This window comes from Prunus persica, chromosome G1, assembly GCF_000346465.2.
Source record: "Prunus persica cultivar Lovell chromosome G1, Prunus_persica_NCBIv2, whole genome shotgun sequence".
In the NCBI taxonomy this organism is placed as follows: domain Eukaryota; kingdom Viridiplantae; phylum Streptophyta; class Magnoliopsida; order Rosales; family Rosaceae; genus Prunus; species Prunus persica.
In genome coordinates this window covers 38,195,539-38,211,702 of record NC_034009.1, presented here as the reverse complement: position 1 = coordinate 38,211,702, position 16,164 = coordinate 38,195,539, and the positions used below count along the sequence as shown (strand labels likewise).

The 16,164-nt window shown below is 36.3% G+C and overlaps 3 protein-coding genes across 6 annotated transcripts; 1 reads left to right on the top strand and 2 right to left on the bottom strand.

Annotated features, from left to right (window-relative positions):
- LOC18790122 (NAC domain-containing protein 92) lies at positions 1,279-4,314 on the bottom strand. Of its 3 annotated transcripts, none has more exons than XM_007226445.2 (4): positions 4,181-4,314; positions 3,658-3,879; positions 2,910-3,181; positions 1,279-2,183 (listed from the first exon to the last, which is right to left on the bottom strand). In XM_007226445.2, the coding sequence occupies exons 2-4, from the start codon at positions 3,821-3,823 to the stop codon at positions 1,593-1,595; spliced, it is 1,029 nt and encodes a 342-aa protein (XP_007226507.1). In that variant the 5' UTR covers positions 3,824-3,879; positions 4,181-4,314; the 3' UTR covers positions 1,279-1,592. The 3 variants fall into 3 exon arrangements, with proteins under 3 accessions (XP_007226507.1, XP_020416958.1, XP_020416949.1); XM_020561369.1 differs by lacking the exon at positions 4,181-4,314 and adding an exon at positions 4,039-4,099; XM_020561360.1 differs by lacking the exon at positions 4,181-4,314 and adding an exon at positions 4,000-4,017.
- On the top strand, positions 10,160-14,213 carry LOC18793615 (tRNA (guanine-N(7)-)-methyltransferase). 2 transcript variants are annotated; one of them, XM_007223641.2, is made up of 3 exons: positions 10,160-10,570; positions 11,551-13,360; positions 13,451-14,213. In XM_007223641.2, exon 2 carries the CDS (start codon positions 11,566-11,568, stop codon positions 12,322-12,324), a length of 759 nt encoding a protein of 252 aa, XP_007223703.1. In that variant the 5' UTR covers positions 10,160-10,570; positions 11,551-11,565; the 3' UTR covers positions 12,325-13,360; positions 13,451-14,213. The 2 variants fall into 2 exon arrangements, with proteins under 2 accessions (XP_007223703.1, XP_007225622.1); XM_007225560.2 differs by lacking the exon at positions 10,160-10,570 and having other exon boundaries at positions 12,805-13,360.
- On the bottom strand, positions 14,115-16,164 carry LOC18793171 (pentatricopeptide repeat-containing protein At2g20540). The gene is made up of 2 exons (XM_007227211.2): positions 14,472-16,164; positions 14,115-14,310 (listed from the first exon to the last, which is right to left on the bottom strand). Exon 1 carries the CDS (start codon positions 16,148-16,150, stop codon positions 14,516-14,518), a length of 1,635 nt encoding a protein of 544 aa, XP_007227273.1. The 5' UTR covers positions 16,151-16,164; the 3' UTR covers positions 14,115-14,310; positions 14,472-14,515.

Here is a 16,164-nt window from a genome sequence, read left to right as displayed (position 1 = left end):
GACATGTTTACTAATCCGTAAACGGAATTAAAATAAGAAGTTGAATTTCGATTATGGATTAATCCTATGTTTACTTCATATGGAGGAATGGAAATACAAGTAAGGCTCACATAAAATCAGGAATTCAACTCATTATTTTGACTCCTACCCTAATTTCATATGATTTAGTAAACAACTTTAATGGGAATTCGGATTCTAACTCATCTCAATCCATTCATCCTCAATTTAGTTTATCCTCATCCAATTAGGATTAGTAAACATGTCATCAGTGTTATATTGTTAGAGAAACCACAACATGAGAAACCACAACTTCAGACCACAGTGCAATATTATCTGGCTGATGATGTTTCAATTATCAACTTATTACGACAATTAATGTGACAAATGGGTTTTTACTTCTAATACCAAAACAAAAAAATAAATGGGTTTTACTTCCCAGACCAGACTTCACACTGCTTTGTGATATTACTTATTCACTAATATTAATAACATGTGTATCTATTTATAAAAACTACAATCTAAATTCATAAATATAAATTTTTTCATTCAACCATATTATTATTACCCGGGATATAGGCATATTGACTTACACGATGGTCGATGCATGATGATGGCATTGGGTTTTTACAAGTGACCAACCGAGACCAACTGGTGACATTGCTACACAAAATGAACTTACTAATTAAAAAAGCGACTTTTTTGAGAAGTTTTATTCCTTTCTCACTCTCTCACGAATTGAAAAGCTTCTCCAATGTAGCCATGAAAGTAAACTTACTACAGAAAATTCTATGGAGTAAGTTTATTTTCGTTCTCACTCTCCCGAGTTCTTAAAGTTTTTCCAGTGCACGTGGTGCTGCTTTGTGGCCAACCACCCCAACGCCTTGTCAGATAATTAAAAACTCATACTTCCTTCCTCTGCTTACTAGCAGTCTCCTAACTTGTGGTATTTATCAATTCTTAAACTTCTAAGTTGATCCATTAGTAACAAAGATGGAGTGGTTATATATGTAATTACTCCATTTTCAGTTTACTGATAAATATTATCAACTCAAAAACCACCATTTATATTAAGCTAAAAAATGGTTGATGGAGTCAATCAGGTCTAGCCTAGCGGAAAATGACTTTGATTTGCTGGCCAGAGATCTTAGGTTTATATCTCCACGGCATCATAATTGTGTGTGTGAGTAATTTAGACTATCGCTTTGTACTAAAAAAGAAAATATTGTGGATGGAAATAAATGAATTTAAAAGATATATAAAATCAAAAAGACCAAGACATGTTTCTGAAGGAGAGAAGTAATTATAACTTAAAACTCTAATTCATAAAGACAATAGATGGCCTTAGTTGCTCTGGGTATATACTTAACCCATAAGACACCCCATTAGAGATGAATAACAAATTAAGGCGTGCTTAATTGAAATGTCAACAGATTGAAAGGAAATACAATTTCTCTGATTCTCAGGAGTACCTTATATGTAGCTAGCTATTCTATACTAATATTAATATCATAATTAATTATTTATTAATTATGTTTGTGGTCTAACTCGCCCTTAGAAGTTAGAACTAATTATAATAACTCTCTTCATAAACCCTAATAGGGAGGCCAGTAGGTGTCAAGATCCACACAATGCTCCATGTTCATAAACCTGTTGCCATTCCCATTTGCATTGTTGTTGTTCATATCTATTGCACCATATCCAGCTTGATGATCTGGACCAAGAGAATTATTGTTAGCCCCATTACTCATAACATCTTGCTGATGAGGGTTCATAGCCGGGGGACCTTGATGATGTAGTTGTGGTGGTGGCATTGGCCTCAACATGGGCTGGGTGGCTGGCGCACCAAGATTCAAATTTAACCCAGAAATTGTAAACCCTCCTCCTCCTCCTCCAAGATTTGGGTAGTTGAATTGGGGTTGGATTGGTACGTTAATAGTGCCATTTGATGATCCACCACCGCCGCTGCCGCCATTTCTTAAAACCCTAGAAATCTCTGCCAGCTCAGCACTTGTCATGTAATTTCTGCCATATGGGAATTGGTGATCACCTATCTGCATCATGGGTGATGGCACCACACTTGGACCTATTTCTAGGTTGTAGGGATTGGCTGCTCTTGATTGGGTTGTTGGATACTTTTTTATGCCTGCGCTCTTCTGGAAGACACGGCAAACCACCCATTCATCCTGTTAAACACAGCATTTACAGTTAGTTAATTCAATCCACAATCAAATCTATATGGAATGATAATATAGAATGAAAGACATAGTTTAAAGACGAAGGGTATCAATATTCTTTTACTAAATACTATTTGGTACCAGATATCGATATATTTGTACGTGCTACCGTCGATATATATATGGTCAATTTTGTGTGAATACTCTACTATTTACCACATTAATTTGCTTGAATTTGAAAACATATATCGACAATGTATTTGATATTGTAAATTAATGTCCGATACAAGTTATCATTTACCTCCATGAAATATGAATTCTTTTTTGTTTCTTGATTTCTTCTCTTTCCCATATATATTACTACTATCAGCATTGATTTCCATGTTTCATATTATCCCACCATCACCATTCACCACGGCAGGTAATTTCCCTAGTTTCCCGTATTATTGCAAATACAATCGTTAATTAACTCAAATGTAAGGGTAATCAGTCATCTAATTATTATTTGCTTGCAAGTACTCCTAGCAAGCTTTTGTAAAACCCAAAATTATATATTATATATGGACTACGGACTGTCCTCTGTCGACAAAGTTTCACAAATCTCGCATTGAATTAATCATGCTCTCTATCCTTTTATCTTTTCTTAAATTATATAAATATGTAACTTGTGCTCAACTCAACAAGTTCATACAAGTATCCCATGTATTATAGAAATGAATATAATTAGGTACGTACCTTAGAGGTTCTGAAGGCGGATTTAGAATGAATACGATATTCATGCATGACCCAATTGGACTTCTCGCCTCGAGGAGCTCGGCCTCTGTAGAAAACAAGTGTCTTCTTCATCCCAACCATCTCAGATGTCACACTGTTGAAGATCTCCTTGTCTTTCCCTGTCGTCTTCCAGTAACCTGTGTTTGTTGCTCGGTTTGTTCTCACTCCTGTTGGGTACTTCCGATCTCGAAGGCTGAAGAAGTACCACTCCTTCTCTCCCATTTTTGCCTTTGCTATAATTCATAATTCATTCAAACAAGAAACCATAAATTATTCATTCGACTAGAAGCTACTAAATTTACCTATGAATATATATATGGGAAAATATCAATTAATATTATTATATGTCACAAGAAATGTTATGCAAAAGTTCTCATGAGTTTCTATTCAGAAAAACTTGATGCCAATCCATGAAATCCAAGTAATAACAAAAAGAAAAATTAAATCAATAAGTTGAGAAAACTAAGCAAGATCTATCAGCTAGCTGCGGTCTAGTGATATTTATCTAAACTTTATTGGTCGTCTATTCCCCGCATAAAAAAAGAAAGAAAAAAAAGAGTTAAGTAAGCAAGATCTGATGAGAACTTTAGGTTTTGTTTTGATGGATACATGCAAAGAGAAAGAAACTGATCTCAAGATGAATTATTGAAAACAAAAGAAGCTAAGGCTCACAAATAAGTTATAATTGTCTATGTGTATATATATTTACCAGGGAGTTCCCATGGCTCGCACTTGTTGAGATCGACATCTGCGATCGCCCTTCCAGTAAAAGTAGCATCAGTTATCTTGTTGATGAGATAGAAGGTGATAAGTTCTTCATCTGTAGGATGAAATCTGAACCCTGGTGGCAATTCCTCCTTCTGTTCTCCTGTCATGATATGGAGATCTCAATTTCCTTTTTTTGGTTTTGCCCTTCTGACTTGTCTGGCTTCTGCAAATATCACAAAGATCAAAGATATGAGATCAATCAAATCAAGAATATCTTACTGAATTGCTCAAAGACTTGCTAAGGTGGAAAAAAAAGTCTAACTATATATTCAACAACATAAACCTAGAGGGACGATATCGAAAACTTGTAGATGCTAAGTACCTAGCTATGGCCAAAAGAACCCCCCCAACCCCCCCAAAAACAAAGGTTGCTAGATAGCTTCTTTGTACACTTTAAGTTTTTACACTTTTCATAATATATTTTGATAAATTAATATCAAGATCGGATGTGCATGAGGGAATACCACTGATCAATGATGAAGATGTGTGAGAGAGAGATAGTTGTGAGGCTTTTCTTGCTCACCATGCACAAGAAATTTAGAATTTAAACTTCCGGTAGCTATAGGGTGAAGAAAAGTAATTGGGGGTGTGTGTGTGTGATGGTGAAGTTCTCACCTACTATGGGTCTTGAGCTACAAGGTTCCAGGTTTAGGGCTTTTAATAATATGAAAGATCATGGAAGAAATCCTTGTTTTGGGATTATTACATGATTGCCCACCTGCACTCATGCACCTCTGAATTGCCAAAATTGTCCTTGCAATTAAAATATATTTGCATCCTACAGTTATATATTGAAGCCGGGTTTCCCTTTTGTTAGGTAATATATATATATATATATATGAATTAACTTTATATTATTATTAATTGAAGCTTGAACTTGAAATTTCAACAAATCTTAATTTTTGGGGACACAGCTGAAGATTGGAGGGTTATTTGTGTAATTATATAACTGGGTCGAAGCTTGGTAAGAAGAATATGCAGTGGAGAGAGGTAGCTAGTAATAGTGAGAAGAAGCAAAAAAAGATGACAGATTAAATAATCTTTTAGCTACATGCAAATAAGACAAAGTCGGGGGGAAGACCAAGCTTTGTACACAGTAAATATATGTTCACTGCTTCACGTAAACCCCGATTGGTTTCACACACAAGCAGCCATCGTGCTAGCTAGAAATTCAGACACAGAGGTCCAATATCCTTCCATTTGAGCATAAATTCCTCTCTCCAATTGGTGCATGCCATGTCCTCGCCAGGTCCCCCAACAACGACTATAATTCAATAAGAATAGGAAAATGTTAGACTTATCACATTTTTCATACCACATTGTGTATTACTTCTAGCATTATCCATAAGAATATCGCTACGCTCGTGCAACTTGTTTTCTAAACATATTGTTCACCAAATGATGTGACGGCCTGTCATTTAAAAGAGGTTTCCGCTCGCACACTGAATTGGCACAAGACCTAAAGATAGTCACATGCTTGAAGGGATACTGGAAAATAGGAGGGGGGATGGGGTTTGGGGAAAAAATCTGACACAGCCCCTGGATTCCCTTCCCCTTAATTTGTTCCTTTTGTTTTGGCTCTTTTGTGCAAATATATGTATTATAATTAGGAATCTAATTACTCACATTTTGTATGTTAATGTTGTTGTGTTGGAGAACAGGAACCCCAGTCTCATGGTACGGCCCCCCAAAAAATTTTCACCCTTATTTTGTCGATAGCAAAATGCCAAAATATAATGCAACACTTATTAATGGGATGTGATTTCCCCACTCTTTTTTTCTCCACTTACACTCCTTCTTGCTTTTTAATACTTTTTAATCAATTTTGTTCTTTCTTTTTCCTATATATTCTACCCTTACCCTACATTGATTTCTTTTTACTTCACTTTTATATTAGTTCTTTTTCTTTACACTTAATTTTTCAATTTGCACTCTATTTTTTGTATTCTTTTTCCTTTAATCGAGTAAGAAATTAAGTTTTTTTTTCCCTTTAATACTGAAAATGGAGTGTAAGTTGGAAAATTAAGTGTAAAGAAAAAGAAATAATATAAAGTAAAAGTAAAAAAAAAATTAATGTAGGGTAAGGATAGAATAGGAAAGAGAAAAAACAAAATTGATTAAAAAGTATTAAAAAGCAAAAGGGAGTGGGAAAATCAGATCTCTTATTAATTGCGTATACATTTTAATACAAAAAACTTGGCAATGAAAAATTAATGCCTCAAGCTCAACCAAAATTAATGCAGTATAGGGGAATTGACTATTATAATTCTTGCCCTTCAATGACTCAAGTTCATGCCCTTCAATGCTTAATATAGAAAAATCAACATGTTCCTGGAGGCCTGAAAAAATTCGTACAGATCTGAGGACGACACTGTTTGGCAGGAAGGAAAATGAGAGAAAACAAAGACGAAAATGTTATATGCTTTTGTACTTTTTGATCAATCATTTAGAAGACAGAAACGAAATTCTTTTATTTTATTTCCTTCTCCAATACCGCCCAACATTGCAGTCAATCACGCATCATCCTGGCAGTTTCGTTAAATTGCGAATTAGCAGCTTGTCTGTAAAGCTTTGGATGGTCATGGAAGAACAGGTGAGAGTGATCAAGACCCCTACCAATCTGATATTTGAAGTGTTTGTCAAGTAAAGATAGAGAGATTGTGATGGATTGCTACTACATACTGTGTTGTAATAAAAATCTCATAATAAAGTCGCAATGCTCAATAATTCTGTTTCTAAACCTCTCAATCTTTCCATAATCATAACCAACCTCATCACTAAAATACTTACAGATGACGAGTTAACGTTGCAATTGTGAGACATGAACACTTTCCAGATTGCAAAGGGAAACAGTGACTTGGACACTTTCAAATTCAACCTCTCTTCTCGGTTGCCCAATTTTGTGACTAAATAATTTGTGTCAAAGAAGATTAGCCATGATTTTGATCAAAGCAGTTGTTAGACGTTTGTCAGTGTAGCTATCAAGACCAGTTAATTGGCACAGAAGATTACTAGCATCTGTCATGCACTTGAAGATTATAAAACTGTTTTAAGGTATGAATTTCGTTGAAATCTTCAAGCCCCCATGGAGATTATAATTAGGGTTTCAGCTCCACATTCACACACGATTAATATCATAGTATTATTAATTGGGGATGGGGGAGAATGATTATGGTTTTGTTATGAACTGATTTATCGGTGTAATTTGTTGATTGGGGATGGTGCAGAGGATGATTAATCTGTTATTCATGGAATAAGTCATACTATGTTGGAAATCGTCTTGTTATGTAACCAATTGTCATATTATATACCGAAAATATAATAATTATTACGTTTGCGTGCATGTATTAACAACGTGAAGAAAATTATAATTTGAGTCGTTTGATGGATGCATAATTAAAGAATACGTGTTTGATCACATTCGTTAGCTCAACGATTAACTTTTGAAAATTGAAACTTCGGGATGACTTTGTCCACTTCGATAACGTATAAAGTAGTAGTTGATAGGTTTATTTTAAAAAAGACACTAGAATCATTGAAGAACCCTAAACCAGTCTCACATTCATTCTTGACATATGCTACTTGTCAAGCACTTCAAAATAAAATACCAGGCTGCTGTTTGATCTCACACATGCGTTACATCCTTCCCCGTAGTGCACAAAATGATTAAGCAAAACTTTCAAATAATTTATTGCAGAAAAAAGATCTAATTAGTTGTTGGGGGTGGAAGGGTGCAAGAAAGATATCACGAAGACAGCATAAGGGTGAGATAGATATTGTTCCCAAAAGGAGTGCAACAAAATTTCAAAGAGTAGTTGTACGTAGAGATTTCATGAAAGCTAACTAGCTAGCCAATGTTTTATATGCAAAATCTACATATATATTCTGGTGCTTTGTGGCGTAATACTCGTACGAAATCATGTGCTTAATTAACTCGATAAGTACGTAATTAAGTTAATAGTATTTTGTTAGCATTTGTTCAAAAAATCTGCACAAGTTGCCTTTCCAATATATTAATTATTATCTATTCTTAGCTAAGTTAGGTTAGAACTTAGAACTTATACCTTAGAGCTTAGTCAGAAGGTAGAGCCATGCATACGTTTTCTATACAAGACTCTGTACTTCCACAGCTAGCTAGCTCTAGAGAGAAGCACAAAGCAAGGACACGTTTGCCTTATATTTCCATTGAGTGCTGAGATTATATTTTACTAAGAAAATATATATGCTAGTACACAATCGCGGATTCAGGAATTTTTATAAGGATAGGTTAAATAATTTTTTTATTTTATATAAAGGAGATATATTATAAGCTTTTTTTTTTTCTCTTGAAACAAAAATGTAAATAAAATTTTATAAATCAAACAAAGTCACATTACAAGCAAATATGACACAAAGAAGTACAAAATATAAATAAATATCAAATCAAACACTTGTCCAACTTCAAAAATACATGTTCGAATGCAAAAAAAATTTAAAGAGCTTGCCTTTCGAATCCCATCACGTTGATTGATTGGGTCTTCACAAATTGGAATGCATTTCCTAGGATCCCATTCTAAAGAAGCAATATCAAACTCTTTAGATTCAACTACTTGAGATCCAAGTTCAGAATGTTTCTTAGGAATTGAAGTATCAACATTAGATGCAGAAGGTGTATCATTGTTATCGTTACCACTTTTTTTGAAGAATGAATAAATAATTTTTCTTCTCTTTGCCGGTCTATTATCATCATGTGACATGATATCATAACAAGAAATATTAGACACCAAAAATCATATATGTTAATTAATAATTCAAGTTGTTAAAATAAAACATATATCAACAATCTCCAAAAAATTTCACCCAAACCCTAAATCATAAAAACTTAACAATAACAATTAAAATTGAAAATTGAAAATATAAAAAAAGAGAAAAACTTACTAACATTAAAGAACCCACTAAAGATAGGTTTGGTGCAATTTTTTAGAGGAGGAGAGCTATTTCCTCTAGGCTCTCAAGGTTCAAATATGGCGTTTTGGGTGGTTAGAAGAAATCTTTTGATGTTTGCTCTCTGTGGGTGTAGCCCAATACCAGTACGATTAGAATAGCTCAAGTTGGTAGAGCCTTAACATGAGTTTTGCTTCTAATCAAATTTATATAGGTTTGGATTAATGTTTATTATTTCATATATGCTTTAGGAATGGGCTTATTTTAAATAGATGACAAAGCTATTATTTACTTTACTTAGATTGGGCTATTATTAGTTTATTATATTTATTTGGTGTAATAAGCTAATATTTATTGGAGTAGGAATAAACTTATAAAATTTAAACCATATTTAATATTAAAAATCTTCCCTAGGCTGGAGCCCACCCCAGCCTAGGCATAAATCCGCCCTTGCTAGTACATATATAGACTACGACAAGAAAATTTGGGAACTATATCAACTAAAAACTCCGTTTCTGGAATTGGCTACATTTATGGATTGTTATTGACATGAATTTTTTGAGGTCGTTTTCCATTATATATATATATATATATATATATAGGGTAATGATTTCCCCACTCCAATTTTATCCACTTACACTCCTTTTTTAGTTATAAAATGGAGTGTAAGTGGATAAAATTGGAGTGGGGAAATCACCACTCTATATATATATATATATATATATATATATATATGTCATGTATATGGGTTTGTAGGGGCGGATTAGTTGTTAAACACAGGGAAGGAAAGAAACTCAGTTACTCAAACTTATCCAAAATCCAAATTTGAAAAAGAAAAATGTGAGGAGAGGAATGTCCAAGACATGATTTGATCATTGCACATTAATGTCCGTAGTTTTTAGGGCTCTTTAGTACAACCCCATTTTCAGGTTGGGATTTTTAGAGTTTAGGGTGTGGATTTTGGGATTTTAATTTTTGGTTTGAAATCTTCCCCCACTAAATAGTAGGGGAACTAGGTTATTATGTCTAACTATCTTAGAACTCAGTTGCAAAGGATCTACTAGTATAGTAGTTTGGAGCAATTACTCGCCCTCCAGGAAAAATCATGAGTTTGAGTCATAGTATTTGTATAGTGTGTGTAAGTTTAATATACTATCACTTTTCTCAATAGAAATATTCTTAAAAAAATAATGAACTTATAACTTACTTAGTGAACCGTATTGGATTGAGGTAGATTATACTTAATTCTATCGGACTAGAATGGCTATATTGAAGTTGATTACACTTAATGCTAAGACTCTCAGGAGTATGGCATCAGAGCGACAAGCCATCAACATGCATCATTCTCAATTCAGCTATCGGAATTTGGGTGTGAGCTTTTTGCATTTTAAGATTTGAAATGTGAATTTTGGCATTATGGAATTTGCAGTTTGGATTGTTGTTTTAACAAATTTCTTATCAAGTTGGCTGAGGTCTTCCACCTCCACCTCCATCTATATGGGTAGAGGTTTGAAACACAGGCACCCAATGAATATTTGTGTAAAATCCACTCCTCTAATCGTTTGTACTTTAAAAAAAAAAAAAAAATTTCTTATCCAAATAGTTGGTCATTGGGCCTTTGAGTCATGGGCCTAATGGGACTTTTGCTTCGAACATAATGGGTCAGGGAATAGTTTCCATGACAAAATGGGCCGAATTTGGGCCAAGCAACAAATGACATGGCCCAAACCTGAACGATCTCTCAAGCTTAAACTCTCTTTTCCGCTTCACTACGACTCTGATGTTTGTGTGGCTCTGTGACATAAATTCCAGTCGCTCAGTACTTTCCCTCTCAGCCAGCCCCCAACATTTTGTGCGAGGGCTAACTTTGCCTCCATATCTGAAAAGGCTTCAGAATCTTGTTGGGTTTTCAGCTCCATTAGAGTACCGAGGTATGTGGTCCTTCGCTTGAACGTTTGTTCTCTTTTTGCCTTTGTTGTTGTGAATTACGGCCATTCTGCGCTTCGTCTTAACTAGGCCTATTGCTGTAGTATAATTTTGTTCTAAACATGCAAAAGCTTTACTATTATTTCCTTTTTCACTTGTAATACTGTGCTAGACTTCATCTTCTTTCTTCTCTGTTAAAATTCAGGGCTATTAGATTTGCTCTCCATGTGTTTGTAATAATGCCTCATTTAAGTGATTTTGGAAAAGAAGAGAAGGAATGCGTCTATTCCAAAAAAAGAGTGTGAGAGAATAAGAATATTGTTTGAGATGAAGGGGTTAAAGAAAGAGGTTGGGTATCGACTGATTATGAGGTCTTACTTTTCTACAATAGAGATTAGAGACACCAACTTACAGAAAAGATTTATCAAGTATTCAAGGAAATTGAAAAGATAATAAAATCTGAGATGGGTTATGTTCATTGGGTGAGGTGAGGTACCGAATGACGTGAAAGAAAAGTTTGAGAGTTCATATTGGTAAGTTGGCAATTGGGTTGGCAGTGGTCTGTGGTGAGATGGAGAAGGGGAATAAGGCAATTCGAATTTTCAAGAACTTGAGAGTACGTGGGGGACTGCCATGCGTTTATTAAAGGCTTCTCAAAGGTTTTAAAGGTAGTATTTCTGGTGATAGATAGTTTGAGGATGGCTTGTGCTCTTGTGAAGACTATTGGCGATATTTACTAGTGACTGCTAGGGAATGGAGATTTGGTTAATGGTATTGCAGGCATTGATACTCAAAAATTTGAGAGCCTTTTAGTTAGAAGCATCGTTGATTCTGTCTTTGTTCTTATTCACCCACCCATTGCACAGTCTGCTACCAAGAGTGACCAACTCTAATAGTATTGCATTCAAACATGATGCACCTTGAAAGTATTTGCTGTTTTTGCATTTTTTGTTCCCTTCCTATCCTGATTGTTACTATTCTGCAGCTAGCTGAAAAAGTCATGTCAGAAAAGGAAGCAAACCCAACATTTAGCAAGTCAACTGGCCTGCCTCGGAAGCGTTTCTACCGAGCAAGAGCACACAGCAACCCTCTGAGTGACTCCCACTTTCCAGTACCCATCTCCCCAGGTCATGTGGATTATTCTCTTCATTACCCGCAACACTTCCCCTCATCTGATCAAGTGGACAGCGGTAAAAAGATCCAGTTTGCAGATATTGGTTGTGGTTTTGGGGGACTGCTGATAAGTCTTTCAACCCTTTTCCCCGAGACGCTGATGATCGGAATGGAGCTTAGAGATAAGGTGACAGAGTATGTCAAGGAAAGGATCTTGGCTTTAAGGGTGACAAATCCTGGCCAATACCAAAATATCTCAGTGGTTCGGACTAATTCCATGAAATACATTCCGAATTACTTTGAGAAAGGACAGCTTTCGAAGATGTTTTTCCTGTTCCCGGATCCTCACTTCAAAGAGAAAAACCATCGCCGTAGGGTCATCAGTCCATTCTTACTGGATGAGTATGCTTATGTTCTAGAGGTTGGTGGGATTATATACACAATTACAGATGTTGAAGAACTTGGCGACTGGATGAAGGCTTGCTTGGAGAATCATCCTATGTTTGAAGCTCTCACAGATGAAGAGCTCAAAGCCGATCCAGTTACGAAGCTATTGAGTTCTGCAACAGAGGAAGGACAGAAGGTTGACAGAAATGGGGGACAGACTTTCCGAGCTGTTTACAGACGCGTTGCACCATCCCTATGACTTTCAGCGTCGACCAGTGGATTGATTAACTTGGAATTGTAGTGGATTTTTTGTGTGTGTCAGTTTGCAACTGCCAAAGTACTCTTGACAAGGGTTGTCTGGTTTTTGAAATCTTTGATTTACTAATTTTATTGAACTATACATGTTTTTCACGCTACACTTCTATTATCAATCTTTCTCTTGATACATGGATTTATCATCAGACTTGTGGATATACATGTTTACCCATTCATTATTTACGAAGAAGCAAGTCTTTTTTTTTTTTTTTGGTCAAAGAAGCAATTCTCATTCATGCTATTTTTTTGTTTTTTTGGGAAAGATGCTTTATTAAAAACATCGTAAGAGTGTATAAAGGATAGGATCCGAAATTCAAAATGATTCAGAAATGAAAACTTAATTTTAAAAAAAGATTCGCGGCTTAAACACTCACAAGAAAACAAAGAGAAAGAAAGAAGAAGAAAAAATACTGCACTTTTGGTTACCAACCATCATCCATTACTTTCAAGTTGGTACGCTAAATTTACTTATCAATGAGAAAGAAAAGCCTATTTCTTACTTTTCTATGAACTTATATGAACTTAAGAGGATGTGAATTCTCTTTTCTAAAATTTGAAGATATTTTTTAAAAATAAAAATAAAAATAATTAGAAGATATAATTTTCTTTAAATAAAATAAAAAAGACACGAGGTGATGAAGTTGGAATTTAACAACTTATCGGATTCGAAACCGCACCGACCCAAAAACTGAGCTGATATCAGCCTTTGCCGACTGAGAAGAAGCAAAAGACGAAGCATTTATCGATTTGATTGAAGGAAGGAAATATGGCCACAAACAGCAGAGAAGCCCGAAGGAGGAAGATAATGGAGCGAGGATCCGACCGCCTAGCCCTAATCACGGGTCGGATCCAAACCCTACCATCCTCCTCTTCTTCATCAACAGACCCAGCAACTCACCCTGAAGATACAGACCCACCATCGCACCCGTTGATTTCCCATGATCAGGAGCCCCAAATCCATGTCCCAGATCAAATCCCAGGTACCAATCTTTCACTCTATCTCTCTCTGTCTCTGCATAAAGTCTTCATCTTTAGTTGTTCCTGTTGCTAATGGTGTGGTGGGTGTGCAGTGGTCACCCCTGAGATTGAGGAAAAGGGGTTTGATTTGCAATGTGACACAAATACTGAAGAAGTCTTTGGAGCCACTGATTCACAAACCCAACCACTTGTGTCCTCATCATCAAGGGTTGAAAGACCATCACCATCATCATTACCAACATTAACACCATTTCAAAAACCTAGACTTGTCACTTGGACTGGAATAAGTGATGCCATTGAAGCAACAGAAGGGACCCGCATTTACATTTCATTGGCAGTAGCCTTGTTGGTGGTTTTAGCCCATCTGGGTTTTCCTTTACTTGGGAGTAAAATGGTGAAGACTCTTTTGGGTTTTAGGCCTCTCTATCTAGTTTTGGTGACCAATGTAACACTCGTGCTTGTGCGAATTGTCGAGAGCGGTAGACGAAGACTCTCTGGAATGGCTGGCAGATTTGGTGAGCTTAATATGCCAGTTGACGGATATGAATGGGCTGATCGGTTAGGCAGGACTTTACAGGCAGGCTTGGTGATGAAGAAGGTACTTGATGCTCTGTTCATGGACTGTGCTGTGTATGCAATAATTGTTGTATGTGGCCTCTCTTTTGCACAGCAGTTGAGCTAGAATTTGCATGTTGTATTTTTGGTATGTCAGCTTATATCAGTGAACTTGCCCTTCTGGTTTTGTAACTTACATTATGCAACTTAACTGCTGCTTGAGCAGCATTTTCTATATGTTAATATTCCTTTGGGATAACAAAAATGATTTTAAAAAAAATGGTAAGTACCTTTCTTCTATACATGTGTACATGACTGGCTACAATAAACTTCATATTCTTTCTACTCATCTTGATAGAAATTCTCACCATTTTCCTCAGCCGTTTGTCTGCCAAATCTACAAAAGGAAAAAAAGAAAAAAAAAGAACCAACATTTTGGTCAAGTTATACAATTTCAGGTAAAACTGTTAATTGAATGCAATGGGTTGCAACTTGAGGAAAACCAGTTTTGAATACACCAATTTAGATTTCTTTTAATACAATGAAGCGATTACTCACAGTTTTGGGTTATGGGCGTTTCTGAGCTGGAGCATATCTTGATTTTAACACACAAAATGACTGCAATCCTCAGGAATGGCTTCTATCTTATCATCTGGTATGTTGTGTTGTAAAACGAGAAGCTCTAGCATGGAAAATATGTCTTTTGCAAATGGTTTCGAATCGTTGCCTGATACAAACTCCATAACCACATTGTTAACCTCAATCAAACTGCAACCTGGGGTTCTCTTCATGCTCTTACTTCTTATGAGTTTCCTCATCCTTGACACATCTTCCCACTTCCCCAGGTCTGCATATATGTTGGAAAGTAAAACATAGTTCCCTGCATCATCTGGTTCAAGCACTGAAAGGTGCTCCATGGCAGTAATGGCAATCTCAAGATTGCAATGAGTCCTGCAAGAGCTTAAGAGAGAACCCCAAATCTTTGACTCTGGCTTCATGGGCATCTTCTTTACTCTGTCAAAAGCCTGGTCAAGGTGCCCAGCACGTCCAAGAAGATCAACTAAACAACCATAATGCTCAATTTCCGGCTCTATGTTATAGTTTTCTCTCATAGAATCAAAGTACTTAACTCCCTCATTCCATAAGCCAGCATGGGTGCAGGCTGATAAAAGACCAAGAAATGTAATGCCATTAGGTTTAACCTTTGCTCGCTGCATGCCTTGAAAGAGTTTGATTGCTTCGCGAGCTTTACCGTGATTCGCCAGCCCTGCAATCATGGTACTCCAAGAAATCACATCCCTCTCCAACATCTTATCAAACAACTGCCAAGCTTGATCAACGCAACCACATTTCACATACATTTCAATCAGGGCGTTGCAAACACAAGTAGACTGCAATAGCCTTTTCTTATCTGAGTACATGTGAATCCATTTCCCAACCTCAAGAGCTCCAAGCTGCGCGCATGCCGGCAGAACAGAAACAATACTGATCTCATCAGCTTCAATACCCAACACTTGCATTTGCCGAAAAATGTCCAAAGCGTCAGCGTAGCACCCGATTCTGGTGTACCCTGAAATCATTGTTGTCCAAGACACAATAGTCTTGTTAGGGATTTCCTCAAACACTCCTCTGGCCTTTCTCATCTGCCCCAATCTAGCATACCCAGAAAGGAGACTATTCCAAGAAACCACATCCATTTCAGTCATACCATCAAACACTTTGTGTGCATCTGTTAAGTTCTCACACTTGGTATATAAATCTAGCAGTGCATTTTCTATCAGCAAATGGGACTTTGGGCCAAATTTACGTACTTGGGCATGAATTTGCGTCCCCAAACCTTCACAAAATAGCCCTGCACAAGATTTTATTATAAACGGGAACGTGAATTTGTCAGGAAAAATGGGGTTCTCAGCTTGTGAGTATCTCGGCATTTGCTTATACAAAGTGACTGCTAAATCATACATTTGATGATGCGTGTAAGCTCTGATCATCGCATTGAACAAAAACACGTTTGGCTCAAGAACTTGTTTGAATAGCAAACTGGCGTAGCCTAAATTCCCACTGTTGTCACAAACATCCACCATTTTTGTGACCAAGAAATTGCTTTGTGATAACGAGAACTTCACAATTTGAGCGTGAATTTTCTTCAACCCGGAAGTGTTTTTACAATTTAGCAACGTGGGTACGAAGAAATCTTCCAATTCTCTGACACTTACGGCGCTGATTCTCGTTGCCATGACTTTGTAGAACA